Consider the following 18248-nt stretch of genomic DNA (forward strand, 5'->3'; position numbering starts at 1 on the left):
TTTATTTATTTGGTTGCACTGGGTGTTAGTTGCAGTACTTGGGCTCCTTAGTTGTGGCATGTGAACTCTTAGTTGCAGCATGCATGTGGGACCTAGTTCCCTGACCAGGGATTGAACCCATGTCCCCTGCATTGGCAGGCGGATTCTTAACCACTGCACCACCAGGGAAGTCCCGGAGTACAGAGTCTTAACTACTGTGCCACCAGGGAAGCCCCTGCTGTGACATTTCTTAATCGTAGTTTCAGGCATCAGGATATGTCTGGTTTACGATTCTCTGGCCAGGTGGTCCATGGCTCTGGGGTCTGTGAGCTCATCTTGCCCCGGAGAAACAAGCTGAGTTTGTATGTTAGCGATGTTATCTACAATAGCCATTTTGGTACATTAACAATGTTATCAACATCAGCAATTTTAATCATCTGACTCTGGTTGATTCGTGTTCAGTTAGCACAGGATTGAGGTCAGACAGGACAAGAAAGGGAATGAAGTTTGGGATAGAGGGATTAATCCTAAACTTGGTAAGGGAACTCGGTTTTAGGGGGGCTCAGTTTCACTACTGTGTGTCTGGCACATAAGACATAATCCTTATAAGACCTGATGGGGGCGGATCATGATCTTCATTTCACAGGTGACAACCTGAGGCCGGAGAGGCATTGTGCCAAGGCCAGAAAGCTTGAAGTGAAGCTGGGCTTGAAACCCAGGCAGCCAGCTCCCTAACCTGCTCCGTCTCTCCCAGAGCCTCTAAAAAGAGGGAATCTGGCCACCCTCAGGGGCCAGCGTGAGATGTGGGGCGGGGAGGAGGAAGACGAATTCTCCCTCTACCCTTCTGAGTTCTTGGCTGAGACCCCCTGGAATAAAAGACAGATTAGCAAGAGAAAAACACACAGAAGTCTAACATGTATATCTCGTGTATATATGGGAGATACAGAGGGAAACTGAGTAAAACTCCCCAAGAGGGCCCCAGCCACTCCCTTAAATACCATCTTCCGCTAAAGACAAAAGAAAGGTGCTGGGCCTGGGGTGGGTGTTGAGGCCAATTCTGGGAGGTGACCAGGAAAAGCACAGTAGACAAGGGTAAGGTTCGTTCTGCAGGTTTTAATTTGTGCTCTCTCCACTGATAAGATTCTCCAGGGATTTAGAGCCATGCTCTTCTTCCTTGTTCAGAGAGGGAGACACACTTAACAAATGGAGACTTCTTTTATAAATGTAAATGCCCCTTACAAAAGCGTAACTTCTACTCTGTTTTCAGAGTTTCTCCTGTACCTGCAGTTTCTCTAAAGAATCTTTATGCCAAAGAGGCAGGCTCTGTAGTGTCAACTTCTGCTACCCTTCAGATGGGACTGATGAAATTGCAATGTTGGGCATATGATGGGCTTGCAATACCTGGGCGTTGTGGGAAGAACCCAGGCTCAGGGAAGGGAGATCCAGGTTCGAATCCTGACCATGCCAGTTCCTGGCTGTGTGACCTTGGGCAGGTGGCTTGGCCTCTCTGTGCCACTCTTCCTTCAATGTCCTGAGCCCTGGACAGGCCACAGCTGTGAGGATCCACAGGTCTTTCTCCTTGTGCTCACATGAGAGGTGCTTTAAAGGAACTCATTTGTCCATTCACTCCTTCATCCATTCGCTCCACAGATATTTCTTTAACATCTATTATGTGCCAGACCTCCTTTCAAGTAGCAAAAGAAAAGTCTCTAGGCATGGGAGGAGTAGAGGAAAGGGTGATTCCGGCAGGGGAACACAACATGTTCAAAGACCCTGAGGTCAGACAGTCAACTCCAGGCACCAGGCTGGCAAAGGAACTTGAAAGCTGACGCAGGCCCATGAGGCCATTCACAGCAGACAAGCCTGGTTCAAATCCCAGTTTGGCTTCTCCTTGGCTCTGTGACCGGGGCAAGCAAGCACTTCACATCCTAGAATCTTTTCCTTGTCAAAGGTAGTTTTCCTCACCTGGAGAGGTGTTTTTGCAGCTCTTCACAGTCAAGGTAAGTTTAAAAAAAAAAATCTGTGAGCATTTGAATGCACCCCCAAAGGTGCCCAATTGATGGCCGGGGTTACTTGAGCAAAGTCACTTTTAGTTTACTTTTTTTTTTTTTTTAAAGGTAGATGCTGGAGTATCTATTTATTTATTTATCTATTATTTATTTATGGCTGTGTTGGGTCTTCGTTTCTGTGCGAGGGCTTTCTCTAGTTGTGGCAAGCGGGGGCCACTCTTCATCGTGGTGCGCGGGCCTCTCACTATCGCGGCCTCTCTCGTTGCGGAGCACAGGCTCCAGATGCGCAGGCTCAGTAATCGTGGCTCACGGGCCCAGCTGCTCTGCGGCATGTGGGATCTTCCCAGACCAGGGCTCGAACCCGTGTCCCCTGCATTGGCAGGCAGATTCTCAACCACTGCGCCACCAGGGAAGCCCTAGTTTACTTTATTTTATTTTATTATTAAAACAATTAAAAAATTCTTTTCCATTACGGTTTACTACAGGATACTGAATGTAGTTCCCCTATGCTATGCAATAGGACCTTGTTTTTAAATAAATTTTTTCATTGTGGTAAAATACATATTACATGAAATGTATCATTTTAACCATTTAAACATGTGCAACTTAGTGGCATTTAGCACATTCTCAGCGTGGTGTAACCATCACCATTATCTATTTCCAGAACTTTCCCATCACCCCAAAAGGAAACCATGTCCCCATGGGCAGTCACTCCCCATGCCCCCTCCTCCAGCCCTTGGCAACCACGGAAACTGGCCCCAGAGAGTTAACAGAAGCAGATGACTAACAGGAATTCTTGAGTTTGTCTTGCAGAGCCACAGATAGGGGAACAGCTTGTTGAAACCTCTCTGCTTGTAAACTGCCTTCACTGATTAAGCTTGCTTTAGTTATTTTTTCTTTCATTCTTTTCTTCCTCTCTTTAATTGCATATCTTCCCAGAGTCACGTAGCCCAGTTGTTTTACAGGAACTTGGAGTCAGCTCTTGTTCAACTAAGGCTGATGGGGACCACTGACCCCAAAGCTGGACCCGTTCAAGTGTTGGATGAATGGCCTTTTGACGTCAGAAAACTCCACCCTCAGATCATGCTAAGTACCTCCATTTTTTTTTTTTCTTAAATTTATTTATTTATTTATTTATTTATGGCTGTGTTGGCTCTTCGTTTCTGTGCGAGGGCTTTCTCCAGTTGCGGCAAGCGGGGGTCACTCTTCATCGCGGTGCGCGCGCCGTGCCTCTCACTATCGCGGCCTCTCCCGTTGCGGAGCACAGGCTCCAGACGCGCAGGCTCAGCAATCGTGGCTCACGGGCCCAGCCGCTCCGCGGCATGTGGGATCCTCCCAGACCAGGGCCCGAACCCGCGTCCCCTGCATTGGCAGGCAGACTCTCAACCACTGCGCCACCAGGGAAGCCCACCTCCATTTTTGAAGATGCAGAAAAATGTAAGCCAGATACGCCTGTGCAGAACACCGATTACCTCACCTTTTCCCCTACCTCCAATCACCTTTTCCTATGCCCAAGACCACCCTGCTTCTCCCATAAATATCCCAACCCCCTCGCCTTCGGGGAGGCAGATCTGAGACTTGTTCTCCCGTCTCCTCGCTTGGCTGCCTTATGAATAAATTCTTTCTCTGCTGCAAACCTCAGAGTCTCAGTGTTTGGCTTGCTGTGTGTCAGGCAAATGGACCCAGTTCGGTAACACTGGTATCAACATGTGTGTACAAGTTTTTGTTTGAACACCTGTTTTCAGTTCTCTTGGGTATATATCAAGGAGTGGAATTGCTGGGTCATGTGGTAATTTTGAAAGTAGCAGGAGAAAGCTACTTATCAAGTACAAGGAATCCTCTATAAGATCAACAGCCAGTTTCTCATCAGAAACCCTAGACTCCAGAAGGCAATGAAATGACATATTTAAACTGCTGAAAGAAAAACTGTTGACCAAGAATTCTATATCCAGCAAAACCGTTCTTCAAAAATAAGGGAGAGGGAATTCCCTGGTGGTCCGGTGGTTAGGACTTGGCGCTTTCACTGCCAGGGCCCGGGTTCAGTTCCTGGCTGGGGAACTAAGATCCCACAAGCCATGCTGCATGGCCAAAAAAAAAAAAAAAAAAGAGAAGGAAAGAAAAAGGGAGAAATCAAGACATTCTCAGGTAAGCAAAAGTTGAGGGAGTTTGTTACCATTATACTTGCCATGCAAGAAATGCTAAAGGGAGTCCTGCCGGTTAAAATGAAAGGACCCTAAACAGTAACTCAAAGCTGTATCTAAGACTTGAAGGGAGAAGTAAATAGTTCCACAGTAACAGTTGGAGACTTCAATACCCCACTTTTAATAATGGATAGAACATCTAGACAGAAGATTAAAGATATGGAGGATTGAGCAACTCTCTAAACCAACTAGACCAAACAGACATCTATAGAACACTCCAACAGCACAATACACATCTCTATCAAATGCACATGGAACATGCTCCAGTATAGATCAGCTATTAGGCAAAAAAGCAACTCTCAATACATTTTTTGGCATCATTTAATTTTATTTTTTATTGAAGTATAGTTGATGTACAATATTATATAAGTTACAGGTGTACTCTCAATAAATTTTAAAAGGCTGAAATCATCTCCAGCTACAATGGAATAAAGCTAGAAATAAATAACAGAAGGAAAGCTGGAATGTTCACAAATATGTGGATATTAAACAACACACTCTTTTTTTTCCGCTGCAAAAAGTTTTATTGTATCCATTTGGTCCAAGGCTTGGTAGAGGGCTCCAGGGTGGTTAAAAAGCTGCCTAATGGCTGCAGAGACGGGCTTCAAGCAGAAGCCCTGACACCAGAGGGCCTCCTCAAAGGCTTCTGGGCTCTGGAGGCTCCTAGTCATGCTTGAGCGTGAGTATTTCCTAGAGATACTCGCCCAGCCCAGCCTGGGGACCAGCCAGCCTGTGGAGGTTGGTCAGGTGGTCACCCATCTTCTTGATGAGTTTCACCTCCTCATCTAGGAAGTGGCTCTCCAGGAAGTCACAGAGGTGGGGGTCTGCATGGGCAGAACCCAGGGAATGCAGATCCAAAAGGGCCTGGTTCAGGTTCTTCTCAGTGAGAATGGCGTCTTCCACAGCGTCCTGGGTTTTACCCCACTCATCCTGAGATGGCTTCTGCACATCCTGGAAGACGGCGCGGCCGCCGCGCTGGTTTTGCATTTTCAAGAGACACTCGGAGCCCTCGCACTTCTCTTCGGCCAATTCGAGGAAAAAGTGGCCCACGCCCTCCAGAGCCACATCGTCGGGATCAAAATAGAAGCCCAGAGAGAGGTAGGTGTAGGAGACCCACAGATGCATGTTGACCAGGTGGTTGATGGCGGCCTCCACCTCAGTGGAATAATTCTGATGAATCTGGGAGCTCATGGTAATAAGGAGTTAATCTCGAAAAACGGTGTTGGCTGGTCCCGGTGACCTAGGATAACTGAGTGGCTGATTCTGAAGATTGCGACTGGAAAAAATGTTGGAGGGTGGTCAGAGGCTGGAGCAAAGGGTGGCCCTGGGTCTGTTCCATCCAAACACTGTTGAAGCAAGAGACAGATGCACAGGACTGCTGAGCATACTGCTAACACACTCTTTTTTTTTTTTAATTTTTAAAAAAAATTTATTTATTTATTTATTTGGCTGTGTTGGGCCTTCATTTCTGTGCGAGGGCTTTCTCTAGTTGCGGCAAGCGGGGGCCGCTCTTCATCGCGGTGCGCGGGCCTCTCACTATCGTGGCCTCTCTTGTTGTGGAGCACAGGCTCCAGACGCGCAGGCTCAGTAGTTGTGGCTCACGGGTCTCGTTGCTCCGCGGCATGTGGGATCTTCCCAGACCAGGGCTCGAACCCGTGTCCCCTGCATTGGCAGGCAGATTCTCAACCACTGCGCCACCAGGGAAGCCCCTTACACTCTTAAAGAAACGATGGATCAAAGAAGAAATCACGAAAGAAATTGGAAAATACTTGGGGCTGAATGAAAACAAAAATACAACACGTTAACGAACCAAACTTGGGTCCGCTCGCCCACGTGCAGTAAAGCCAATCTATTGACACCAGGTTGTAGTGAAGGAAAGTGCAGTATTTGTTGCAGGTACCAAGCAAGGTGTCCAGGTAGCTAGTGTTCAAAACACCTGAACTCCCTGGTGGCTTTCAGGGAAAGGTTTTTAAGGACAAGGTGAGGGAGGGGGGTTGTGGGTGTGTGATCAGCTCATGGACATTCTTCTGATTGGCTGGTGGTGAGGTAATCGGGAGTCAACATCTTCAACCTTCTGGTTCCAACTGGCCTGAGGTCTACGTGCTTGTGGGCAGCATACGGTTACCCTCTTCCACCTGGTGGATGTTTCAAGTATCTGAAAAACAGCTCAAAGGACGTGGCTCAGAATATTATCTATAGCCCTTGAGATGGAACTAAATGTTCTTGACTTTGCTTAATGGCTAAACTAGTATTATTTTGCCTTGCTTGACTGTTTTCCCTCCTTTCTGCATTTTCTCACTTCTCTGATTAAATTTATGCTTTGGAACTTGAGGAAGGCCTAGGAGCCTAATTTTCTTCTACAGACGAGAGGCAGGCGGAAGACATGGTGGGGTCATGGTGGGGGGGTCTGTCCCAGGAAGGCCCCATAGGGTCCTGGTCAATTATAAACATCCTAAAAGTTATCAAGAACCTAACTTTATACTTTGAAGAAGTAGGAAAAGAGGAGTAAACTATAAATCAAAGGTAGTAGAAGTTAGGAAATCATAAAGATTAGAGCAGACATAAATTAGAGCATAAAGATATAATAGAGAGACTTCCCTGGTGGCGCAGTGCTTAAGACTCTGCCTGCCAATGCAGTGGACACAGGTTCGAGCCCTGGTCCAGGAAGATCCCACAGGCCGTGAAGCAACTAAGCCCGTGCGCCACAACTACTGAGCCTGTGCTCTAAAGCCCGCGAGCCACAACTACTGAGCCTGTGTGCCACAGCTACTGAAGCCCATGCGCCTAGAGCCCGTGCTCTGCAGCAAGAGAAGCCACCGCCATGAGAAGCCCGCGCGCTGCAGCGAAGAGTAGCCCTCCCGCTCGCCGCAACTAGAGAAAAGCCCACAAGCAGTCATGAAGACCCAACTCAGCCAAAAATAAAAATTAATTAATTAATTAAAAAACAAAAAGAACCAAAAAACTTCGGGATTTCCCTGGTGGTCTAGTGGTTAAGACTCTGCGCTTCCAATGCAGGGGACGCGAGTTTGATCCTTGGTCAGGGAGCTAGGATCCCATATGCCACGCTGTGTGACCAATAATAATAATAGTAATAAACCTTCCAACAGAGAAGTCCAAGACCAGATGGCTTCACTGGTGAATTCTGAATCATTTATGGAATAATACCAATTTTTATCTAATTCTTCCAAAAAATAGAAGGGGAAGTGACAGTTCTAACGAGGCCAGAATTACTCTGATAGTAATGACAGGTAAACATGTTGCAAGAAAAGAAAATTACACACTGTGAGATAATAGGAAAAAAAAAAAATATATATATATATATATATATATATTGGTCTCTGCCCCCGGTTCCTGGCACAGAGCTCCTGAAAACCTTGTAACTTCCTACGTGATAAGAACACTAAGAGCATCTTTTGTTCTAATATTTGGTCTTTGACCCTAGTTCCTGACACAGAGTTCCTAGATCCTCTGGAATTTCCTGGGTGATAGGAGTGTCTTTCGTTGTAATGACGGGACTCTGGGTGGGCTCGTGGATGGCTCCTGGATTGGGGCTGGTCACCAGAAGGGCCAAGCCATGATTAGGAGTTTGGAATTTTCAGCCACACTTCCTCCCCCACCATTCTCCAGAGAGGGGGAATGGCCTGAAAATGGAGTTAATGATTGATCATGCCTACGTGATGATGCCTCCATAAAAATCCCAAAAGTACCGGGTTCAGAGAGCTTCCGGGATGGTGAACACATGGAGGTGCTGCAAGAGGGCATGGAAGCCTTGCACCTCTTCCTGGATGCCTTGCCTTCCATATCTCTGTATCCTTCTCGTCTTCTTCTTCTTCTTTTTTTCTTTTTTTGGCTTAAAACAGTAGCAATTTATTTTCTCATAGTTCTGGAGGATACAAGCCTGAAATCAAGGTATTGATAGGGCCATGCTCTTTCTGAGATCTATAGGGAAGAATCCTTCCTTGCCTCTTCTAACCTCAGGTGTTTGCCGGCAATCCTTGGTGTTCCTCGGCTGGTAGATGCATCACTCCAATTTCTTTTTTAATTTAATTTAATTTAATTAATTTATTTTTGGCTGCGTTGGGTCTTCGTTGCTGCGCGTGGGCTTTCTCTAGTTGCGGTGAACGGGGGCTACTCTTCGTAGCGGTGCGCAGGCTTCTCATTGCCGTGGCCCTCGTTGCGGAGCACGGGCTCTAGGCGCCCGGGCTTCAGTAGTTGCGGCGCACGTGCTTAGTTGCTCTGCAGCATGTGGGATCTTCCTGGACCAGGGGTCGAACCCCTGTCCCTGCGTTGGCAGGGGGATTCTTCACCATTGCGCCATCAAGGAAGTCCCGAGATACCATTTTATACCCATTAGCATGGCTATTAGCAAAATAACAAGTGTTGGTGTGGAGAAATTGGAACCCTCTTGGACCTCTGGGGGAAATGTGGAATGATGCAGCTGCCGTGGAGAAGTCTGGCATTTCCTCAAAAAGCTAAACACGGAATGACCATATGATCCAGCAACTCACTTCTGGATATGTATTCAAAAGAATTGAAAGCAGGGACTCAAACTGAGCTTGTACACCAATGTACACAGCAGCACTATTCACAATAGCCAAAAGGTGGAAACAATGCAAATGTCCACCAATAACTGAATGGATAAACAAAATTTGGTATATCCACACAATGGACTATTACTCAGCCATAAAAATAGAATGATGTTCTGATCCATGCTACAACGTGGATGAACCTTGAAACATTATGCTGAGTGAAATAAGCCAGTCACAAAAGGACAAACATTATATGATTCCACTGATATGAAATGCCTAGAATATGCAAATTCATAGAGACAGGAAGTCGATTTTAGGTTACCAGGGGCTGGAGGAAGAGGGGGGAGAAATGAGGAATTATTGCTTAACAGTTACAGAGTTTCTGTTTGGGGGGTGATGGAAAAGTTTTGGAAGTAGATAGTGGTGACGTACTATGTGTATGCTCAACATTTCAGATGTACTTAATGTCACTAACAGTCCACTTAAAAATGGTTAAAATGGCAAATTCTATGTATGTTACATATATTTTACCACAATACAAAAATGCAAATTAAAAAAACTTTATAAAAATGGTATCACACTGTTACAATTATTTTCACTCAAGGGTCTAGATTGGAGATTTTTGCCTGCAAGTCTGGCTCATCTTTTTTCACTGCTGTATAGTACTCCACCGTAAGAACACACCCTAACATTTCCCTAGTTTCCAGCTCCTTCTTATTATGAACCATGCTGCTGGGAAGGCATGCACATGTAGGTTTCTCTGGGGTTCACACTAGGACCAGGAGGGAGGGTCCGGCCATCCTCAGCTATGTTAGCATGGCCAAATGGTTCTTCTGAGTGGTCAAGCCAATTCCCACGCCCGTCACCAGTGACTCTGTCCCCTGCCTAAGAGTGAAATGGGATCTCAGTGAATTTTTTTCCCTGATGACTAGATTGAGCTTCTATTTATTGGTTGTCCTGGGTTCATCTTCCCAGAATTGCCTTTTCATGCCTGTACTGCATTGAATAGTATGTCCCCAAATTCATGTCCACCAGAACCTCAGATTGTGACCTTGAGGGTCTTTGTAGATGAAATTATTTACATTAAGATGAGGTCATACGGGAGTAGGGTGGGCCCTAAATCCAATGACTGATTACTTTGTAAGAGGCCACATGAAGATGGAAGCAGAGATTGGAGTGATGCAGCCACAAGCCAAGGGACGCCGACCAGTGCCAGAAGCCACCAGAAGCCAGGAGAGCGGCCTGGGACCAATTCTCCCTCACAGCCTCCAGCCCTGCTGACACTTTGATTTGGGACTTCTGGCCACCAGAACTGTGACAGAATAAATTTCTGCTGTTGTAAGTCGGAAATGTAAGACCCAGTTCGTGGTCATTGTTATGGCAAAAACAATGCCATCTGCCCATTTTTCTGTGTGGTGTTTTTTCTTTCCGTCTAGTGTGTCTGGTGGAGTGGGGGCACTTCATATGTCCTGGAAGCTATTCCTTGGTCAGTTAAATGCATCGCAGGTATCTCCTCTCTGTCCCTGGCTTATCTTTTCAAATTCTTTATGGATTTTTTTGGTGGCCGAAAGTTTGAAATTGTGACTGATTCCAAAGGACTGTCCCAAAAGTATTCATTTTTTTCCTTGTCAAGAGAAGGTTTTCATTGTTCAGGCAGTTAAGCCCGGGGTATAATTCTCTCTCTTCCGTGATGCTCCCAGCCGGCCGTGACTTTCCTGCCTTCGGGGTTTGGGCCTCTGCCAGCGCCCCTTCCTCTCAAAATCAGATCTCAGTGACGGAAGAATGGGGACAGCTGAGTGTGAGTCAGCAGGGCCCGGGCTGCAGGGGGAGCGGGGGACGGAAGTGGTCGGCTCAGGCCCTGGGACCGGCTGTGCGGATTCCTGGCTGCGGGTGGTCACCAGCACAGCCCAGGCCAGGCAGGAAGTGGGTCAGCTGAGGCATCAGGCTTGGGGCCCCACATGCTCACTGCCCAGAACCCCTAACCCCCCCACCTCCCGCCCCCGCACACCCCCCTCCAGCGCCCTGGTTTGCATGCCTGCTCCGGTAATGGTTTCACTGACCACAGTGTGCATTTATGGAGCGCCTGCTGTGCGCTAGGCCCTGGTTGAGTGTGGACCCCCAGCCCTGGCAGGTGGCTGGGGAAATCAGTTCCCTGACACTGGGGGAAACTGAGGCCCAGAACAGGGCAGCCCTGTGCATGACTCACACAGCGTGGTGTCCCAGTCACCCAGCATCCCAAATCCTCCTTGGCTGGCTGGGGCCTCTCCACCTCTAGGTGTCCTCACCCTAAACATGGCAACTTAGAAGAAAAAACAGCTAGGAAGTTTCCACATTTTCTCTCTTTGCCTCCCTCAGTCCCTCTCTCTCTCTCCCTTGTTCTCTCTGCATTTCTGTTTTTCAGTTTCTCACCACAACCCCCATCAGTGTGTGTGTGTGTGTGTGTGTGTGTGTGTGTGTGTGTGTGTGTGTGTGTATGTGTATGTGTGTGTTGGGGGTGGGAGCAGCCTGAACGCACCCCTCCTCTCTTCCAGGGGACCAGGACATGTCTGGGCAGGTCTGGGCACTCCTTGTAGAAACTGCTGAATGCCTAGTGGCAAGATGCCAGGGCAGGAAGTAGCCAGTAGGAAGGTTGAAGAGGGTGTGCGGGAAGGCCTAGTTTGGGATTTCTGGTATGGTACTTTGCCCTTCTTACCCCCACCCAGGCCTGTCACAATCAAAGTGTCCCAAGATGACCTCAGCATCTTCCCCCAAAACTTTGGGTTTTGAGGGATGCATAGGAGTTCTCTAGGTGTAAATGGAGGAGGGGGGACTTCCAGGCAGAAAAGACAACCTGGGGTCAGCAGAGACAAGGGAAAAGGGGTTCAGATGTCCAGCAGAGGAGTCTGGCTTTCTCCTGTGGGCCAAGGGGAGCCACCGAGGGTGTGAGAGGTGAAGAGGGGCCCAGGCAGATCCCTGGAACGGGATGGACTCTTGTCTGAGACCCTCACCTTTAAGACCGAGAACATCCAAGCCAGAGCTGAGGGAAACTCTGTTGAATGGGGCCAAGCCTTACCCTTGAATGAGCCTCCCTGAATATGCCTTACACCCTTCAGCTGCCTATCTGTCCCCCATCACAGCTGGGACCCCTGCACTGTACTCCCAGCCTGGGAGCTGCTGGTTTCCTGGTGTGTCCCCAGTCCAAAGCCCAGAGCACAGTAGGTAATTTATAAGTTCCTGGAGCAGCCAAGAGGAGATGGGGCTCTAGAGGCAGCGAACAGGCAGGGTGGGGGTCTCAGCTGGAGGAGGTGCCTGGCCTTCAGGGGCGTGTCATCCCCCTTCCCCTCCCCGGAGGCTCCTGCACCTCCCTGCACCCCCTGTTGGCCTCAGAATGCAACACCCAGCACTGACCCTTCTCCTCTCTCCTGTAGCTTATTGCACACCTATTACGTGCCCAGTGCTGTTCTGGGTGCAACAGACACAAGGGACCCCAGACAGACCTGCCTGTCCTCCGGGACTCCCATAGAACTAGTCAGTTACTACCCAGAGTATGTTGGCATGGGGGTGGGGGGGAACCAGGCAGCTATGGGAGGCAGAGGAGGTACCTGGACAGCCAGGAGGGCTTCCTGGAGGAGGAAATAATAGTAGTTGTACTTATTAAGTAAGTACTATGTGCCAGAGCTGTAAAAGCAGAATCTCACTGAACTCTCACACAAGGCCCATGAATATGGGGAACTGAGGCTCAGGGAAGTGGGCCTCAGATCGTCCCCAACCTCTCAGCTTCTCATAGCCTTTGGAATAACACCCAGACCACTCGCCAGGCCTTGAGATGCTGCGCCATCAGCCCTGCTACCCCTCCCACATCCCCTCCACACACAGCCTCCCCTCTTGGCCTGCAACTTGTAGGGTACAGTTGAGGTCAGGGGGTTTCTCTCTGGGCAGCATGGACAAGGGGAGGCGGGGGTTCCCGTTGAACCAGGGAGGTGAGGGGAGATCTCCAGGATTTGGGAAAAGGATCCCCCATGTAAAAAGGACACAGCCCCTTCCAGTGACCACAGGAGCATCTATATGGTACACCTGGGACCCTGCTCACACCCCGGGGCCGTGGAAAGAGCCAGCCTTAGAAGCAAAATCACCGTGCTATAGACACCTCATCTTGGGGTGCAAAGACCTTGGGGGCTCAGGGAGTTGGAGGGGGTACCCCCTCCCCATGTTCCCAAAGACAAGCCATTTCCTTACTGCTGAAGCCCCTTCTTCTTTGAAGGCCACTGACTCTGGAGTATCCCCATTCCTGCTGAGGACAGACACGGGGGGATGACCGAATCCTGTTTCCAGTGTTCAAGCTGCTCAGTCCAGAGAAGCTGGCTTGGGTTCACATTCCCACCCCTCGTCTCCTTTGGACAAGGGGCTTCAACTGACAGAGCCTCAGTTTCCCCAGCTGTAAAAGGTGGTAATACACCTTCCCCACAGGGGAATTCTGCACACGCTGGGGGGTCAACATGATCACGATTCAAATCCCACCCCCCACACCCCCTTGCTGTGTGACCATAGGCAAGTTACTCAACCTCTCTGTGCATCAGAACCAAGGCAGTGGGTTGTAGGAGGTAGAACACTCAGTACAGAAATCCTCTCATCATTATCCATTCAGCACACTCATTGCAGTGGCCACACACCAAGTACCAGGTCACACACCAAGCACCAAGGACAGAAATACTGGTGATTTGAGGCCCCCTCTGCCAGTTGATGACCTCAGGTTGAGGATGACCCTGGCGGATGCCAGCTTCTCACAAAGACACACAAGAAATTGCATATTTCAACTGTTTTATTTGCTTTCTGGGGTGTCAAGTTTGGGGTCTCCCAGGGCCCAGCCCCCAGCAAAGTCTGGTAGACCCTTGCCCGGCCTGGGGTCCTAGACACAGGGCTTTCAGACAAGGCACTCATAGGAGTCTCCGTGGATTCAGGGAGAAGCCACCCTGAAGCTGCAGGGGCTGGACCCTCCTTTGGGGACAGAACACAGGGTCACCTTCAGCAGGAAGGGTTTTTCCTAGAGAGAGATTTAGGACAAGATAGAAACCTGAGATGTTAAGGGAGCCCTGGAAACATGCCTGGGCAGGAGGAAGGCCAACTCTGTTTCCCACGATCCAGATGGGTCTCCCGTGGCATCCAGCCAGGCCTTGGGAGCAGAGAGCCCAATTCCAAACCGGCTTTCTCTGGGATTTCCTCAAAGTGTGCAGGACACAAAAGCCACTGGCCCCAGGTCCCACCCCTGCAAACGGCTTGGGTGAGGCCGGTCTGGGCAGCGGGGAACCAGGGCCTGGGGGTGCTTCTCTCTTTCCCATCCTGTCCCCTTTCTCTGTTCCCCATGTGTACTGCAGAGGCAGGCACTTCTGTGGGTCTCTGGGCAGCTGAAGGGAAGCCTTGGGTGAGGAGAGGGAGGAGGAGAAACAGATTTTAAGTGGGGGGAGCAGCTCGGGCTGGACTGGAGCCCTTGGAGGTCTAGGAGCCCCTGAAACTCAAGCTGTGACAACTGCCCCTAAACTGGAGGACAGGATCTCGTAGCAGGTATGCCCAGTGTCCATCCAAGAACTAACTTTCAAGATGTGGATTTTTGGCAAATGTCCTTTCCCCTCAACAGCCATTCTGCTCTGGGTCTGAGGGGGGGACCCTGGCCTTTAACACACTTCCTCACTGTAAAAATGGAGATGTTTTTCCTCCCAGGGGCAGCCCTGGTCCCTTTACGAGGCACTTGTTCCATGAGAAGGGAAATTTAATTAGGGATATAAAAACAAAGCCCTTTTTAGCTCCCCACAAGTCTGTGGAGGCCATGAGACTCTTGGCCACGAGGGATGACCTGACAATAAGGCAGCTGCCTCTGCCTGTATGACCACCATCAGCGCCTCACGCTGGCTGCAGGCTTGAGAAGGCTTCCAGTGGTCTCAGGGCAGAGGCTGGGCCCTCAGAGAAGAATGGGGCTTTGTCCCACCATCCCCGAAGGGGACTTCTGGGTTCAGACACTCCAAGAGGTGAAGAGGTCAAAGGTCAACAGTCTAGACAGTGGCAGCAAAAAAGAGGCCAGTGTGGTGGGTGGATTTCCACGAGCAGCTCCCCTCCCCCTCCCGGTCACCCCTCGGGGGAACAGGCCTGTGGGTGTACATGCACACCCACTGGCCTGGCTTCCTGGCAGAAACTTCTAAGATAACAAAAAGGCATCAAGAGTATACTTTTCCAGTCGTCCCCTTGAGCAGGCCCTTTCTGTTCTAGAAGTTTCCATGCCAGCAAAGAGCAGGGTAGCTGAAAACTATTTTTCTTGCTGAAACTATCACAATCTGACCTTTCCCCAAAGACCTGGCACCGACTGGGAAGCCATGACCTCTGCCCGCCACCCCCTGCTGCCCCACGGCCCTGTCTCTCTCAGTGGCCAGGAGACCTTGGCTGTTCCTTGATTGGACCAGGTGAGCCAGGTGGCACCAAGCCCAGTCCACCAACTGGAATTGCTGCTTCTTCCCACCTTTCTTTCTATCCACTCTGTCTTATTTCTTTTTCGAGCTACGTACTCATATACAGACCACCGACCTTTTTGGTGGGAAGTGGGGAGCCAAAGGGGCTTAGAGAAGAGTAAAGTTATAAGGTGCAGAGGCTCTGGCATCTTAAAGGAGATGCCATCACCCGATGCCCACATCACTGTCTCTGCCCCCATCCCCCACCTCAGTACCCTCCACAGGGTTCACCAGAGAGAGGCCCCCTCCACTTTCCTATGAGTCCACCCCCAGCACCACCTCTCACCTTTCCCCCACCAGCCTTCCCACCACATCCCTCAGCCCATCCCTCCACCACTAACACTCACTGCACCCAGCCCTTCTGGCATTGCTCACCTCCGTACATGCCAAGCTGCACCCACTTCACAGGCTCATGCCTTTCCCTATTCTGTGCCCCCGACAACCCAGACCCTGAAATGACAAGGCAGAAGGAATGAGACTTGGCCCCCCTCTTCTCACACAAGGACATTTTTGTCCGGGACCCAACAAATGCAGACAGATATACCATGGATTGAATGGCTGAGTTTGCCCCAAAGAGAAAGATAAAAGTAATTAAAACAGGAAAATTTCAAAGCTGGCAGGGAGCGAGTGAAATGTTTAATGGCTATCTGATTAAATAAAAATGAGCTATGTGCTCTGCATCATGAACAAGGACAGGGTTCTGGTTTGACTTGATGAGGAAATCTAAAACCATTGCAGGAACACAAAAATGACACACACACACTCGACAATGATCAGACAATAAATTATATCCCTAAGTTGCTAAACCACATGGCGCTTTAAACAGAGAAGAGAAGGGAGCACAAAAGAAAGATGAAAATGCAGAGTTTGGGGATGGTGTGTCTGGGTTCCGTGGGCACCCAGCTAAGCTCAAACCTGGCTCACTTCCAGTCTTCCCTCCCTACGCCAGCTTGCCTAGATCCATTTCCTCCTCAGAGCCCCACAGATCAGACCTTTAGAGAACACAGCTAGTTAGAGCTAGATGCCATTCTTAATAAGACCTCTGGGGGACCCCCTGGCCTTGAGCACCCCCGCATTCAAAAGAGCCACAACCTCTGCTCACAGAAGCCAGCTGAATGAGTAGATGCCATGACATCTTATGCTCCAGATTTCTCAGGAGACTGCAAACTCGGACCAGGGATGTGGAGGGGGCATTTCTGGCAGAGGGAGGGCTGGCATGGAGAGGGGAGCTAGGTCCTGATCATTTTACCCTGCGGGCCATGGTACACACCCACTGCCATATGCTGACCCGTCACCCACCTGTGCCCACTTTTCCCCTCCAGAGAAAGCCCAGGACTCAGAAAATGCATTTCACTCAGAAACCTATCAACCTGGTCTCCAAGAGACCCAGCAGCTCAATGGAGGCAGCAACCGCCCTGGGCATCAGAACAGGAGGGAAAGAGGGCGAATGTTTAAGAAAACAAAACAAAACAAAAATCTCAGCTGTTTTCAAAAGACCTGCATGCTGGGAAACACCAACATGATCCAACACAGCATCAGACTCCAGCACGCTTCACACTTAGTGAAGCGATAAAACTGCGTGTTCTCCCAAAAAATAGAAGAATACTTCCAAAATGTGTGTTTTCCTCACGGTTGCTTCTGCCACCCCCTCTGTCTGATGGGTGTCAGGGTCCAGCTGAATTTAGTTGCCTCCTGGGAGATGTCACTCTCACCCCTGCTGGTAAGTTCAAAGTCACCGGGGAGTGAGATAAAAATTTACCAGGGAGTGAGATAAAAATTTACCGAGCCCTAGGCGCATCCAAAAACCAACTACACGAAGACTGCTGGCTGCCCCACCGCTCTCCTGCTCAAATACACCAGCACACATGGAGCTCAGCCCCCAGACTCCATTTTGGCCCTCTCCCCTTAAGGAAAACAAGCACCAAGACTGAAAATCCAGGTCAGATGTGGGGTAGGTTTGCAGCTGCTATGCATTTTTACATATTAAAAAAAAAAAAAAAAGTCATGTGCATGTTGAAATGAGAGTCTGCTTTCCCAGCGGCAGCCTGGCCCCAGTGGCCCCGTGGGTACAGCTCACAGCTTGGTCGTTGAAAGGATCAGCCAACCCTTTCAGTCTCTTGGGGCACCAGCCACCCCCCACTCCCCGTGGTCTGGCCATGGGCCCAGTGCCACCCCGCCGCGAGCAAGGGGACCTCAATGTCACTCCCAAAACAAAGATGTAGGTCCAGTGTTCAGGGCAGGAGGCAGAAGGGGCTGCACCCCAGGAAAAAGAAAAGACACTTTTGTGTTTGGCTAAAGCCCGCGTTTTAACCAAAGGGAATATAAATTACTCTGTGCCCAAACTAGCACTATTGTTTTTAAAAAGAGAATAAGAAAGAAAGAAAAAAAGCCATGCCAGATCCCAAGGCGGCCTTTGCCGGGGCTGTCCAGGCTGCTGGGACATGGATCAGGGTAAAGAGTCTCCATGAGGCTTTTACATTTGGGAAAAAACAGTCACGGACGGAGGGAACTCTGGAATCCCTCCACCACAGACTTAGAAGGGCAGGTAGCCCCAGCCATAGGATCGCAGAAGAGAGACACCTGATAGGGGTTCTCTGCAGAAATCAGGACCTCCCGGCTTCCTGGCTGCCACAGCTGTATCCCCAGATGCAAAGAGAAATAGAGAAAAAAATCTTCACTGCGGCTTTCAAATCAACCAGTGCTTTTGCAGAGAAAAAGGGAGAGGAGGTGTGTAAGTTGGCATATTTGATCCAAAACAGATCCCCAGCTGATGGGCTCGTCCTTTCCAGTCAGGCCCCGGAGGGCGGACGTCTCTCTCAGGGTCCCTGGCAGAATGAGGTCTTGGGAGGCCTGAGCAGCAATCAGTGTTTGTGGCAACAGTTGAGTTTGCCTTCTGACTGCTCTAGGACATCCAGCATCTCCTCGATGATGGCCCGAAGTGCCCGGCCCAGCTGGTCTGCATTGTAGGGCTTGCCCAGAGGGGGCACGTGAACAAAGGCTGAGCGGCCGTGACTCTGGTACAGAGAGGTATAGTAGGCGAAGTCGCAGAGGTACCTA

The 18248-nt window shown here is 49.6% G+C and overlaps 1 protein-coding gene and 1 pseudogene across 6 annotated transcripts in view; both read right to left on the bottom strand.

Moving 5' to 3' along the window:
* Nucleotides 1-4689: 4689 nt before the first annotated feature.
* LOC309623952 (ferritin light chain pseudogene) lies at nt 4690-5380 on the bottom strand (annotated as a pseudogene). Its single transcript has one exon. The product of its transcript is annotated as a ferritin light chain pseudogene (transcript).
* The window catches only part of PGPEP1 (pyroglutamyl-peptidase I), a 44513-nt gene continuing 31645 nt past the window's right edge, over nt 5381-18248 (bottom strand). For 2 of the 5 annotated variants that reach the window (XM_082381391.1, XM_082381389.1), the window contains one exon: nt 15811-18245. In XM_082381391.1, the coding sequence (XP_082237517.1) occupies nt 17883-18245 (363 nt within the window). In that variant the 3' untranslated portion in view covers nt 15811-17882. Of the gene's footprint in view, nt 5536-15810; nt 18246-18248 lie in introns of those variants that run through there. The other 3 variants (XM_082381393.1, XM_082381392.1, XM_082381394.1) reach the window with 3 other exon arrangements.

This window comes from Balaenoptera borealis (genome assembly GCF_965194805.1).
Source record: "Balaenoptera borealis genome assembly, chromosome: 2".
NCBI classification, from domain to species: domain Eukaryota; kingdom Metazoa; phylum Chordata; class Mammalia; order Artiodactyla; family Balaenopteridae; genus Balaenoptera; species Balaenoptera borealis.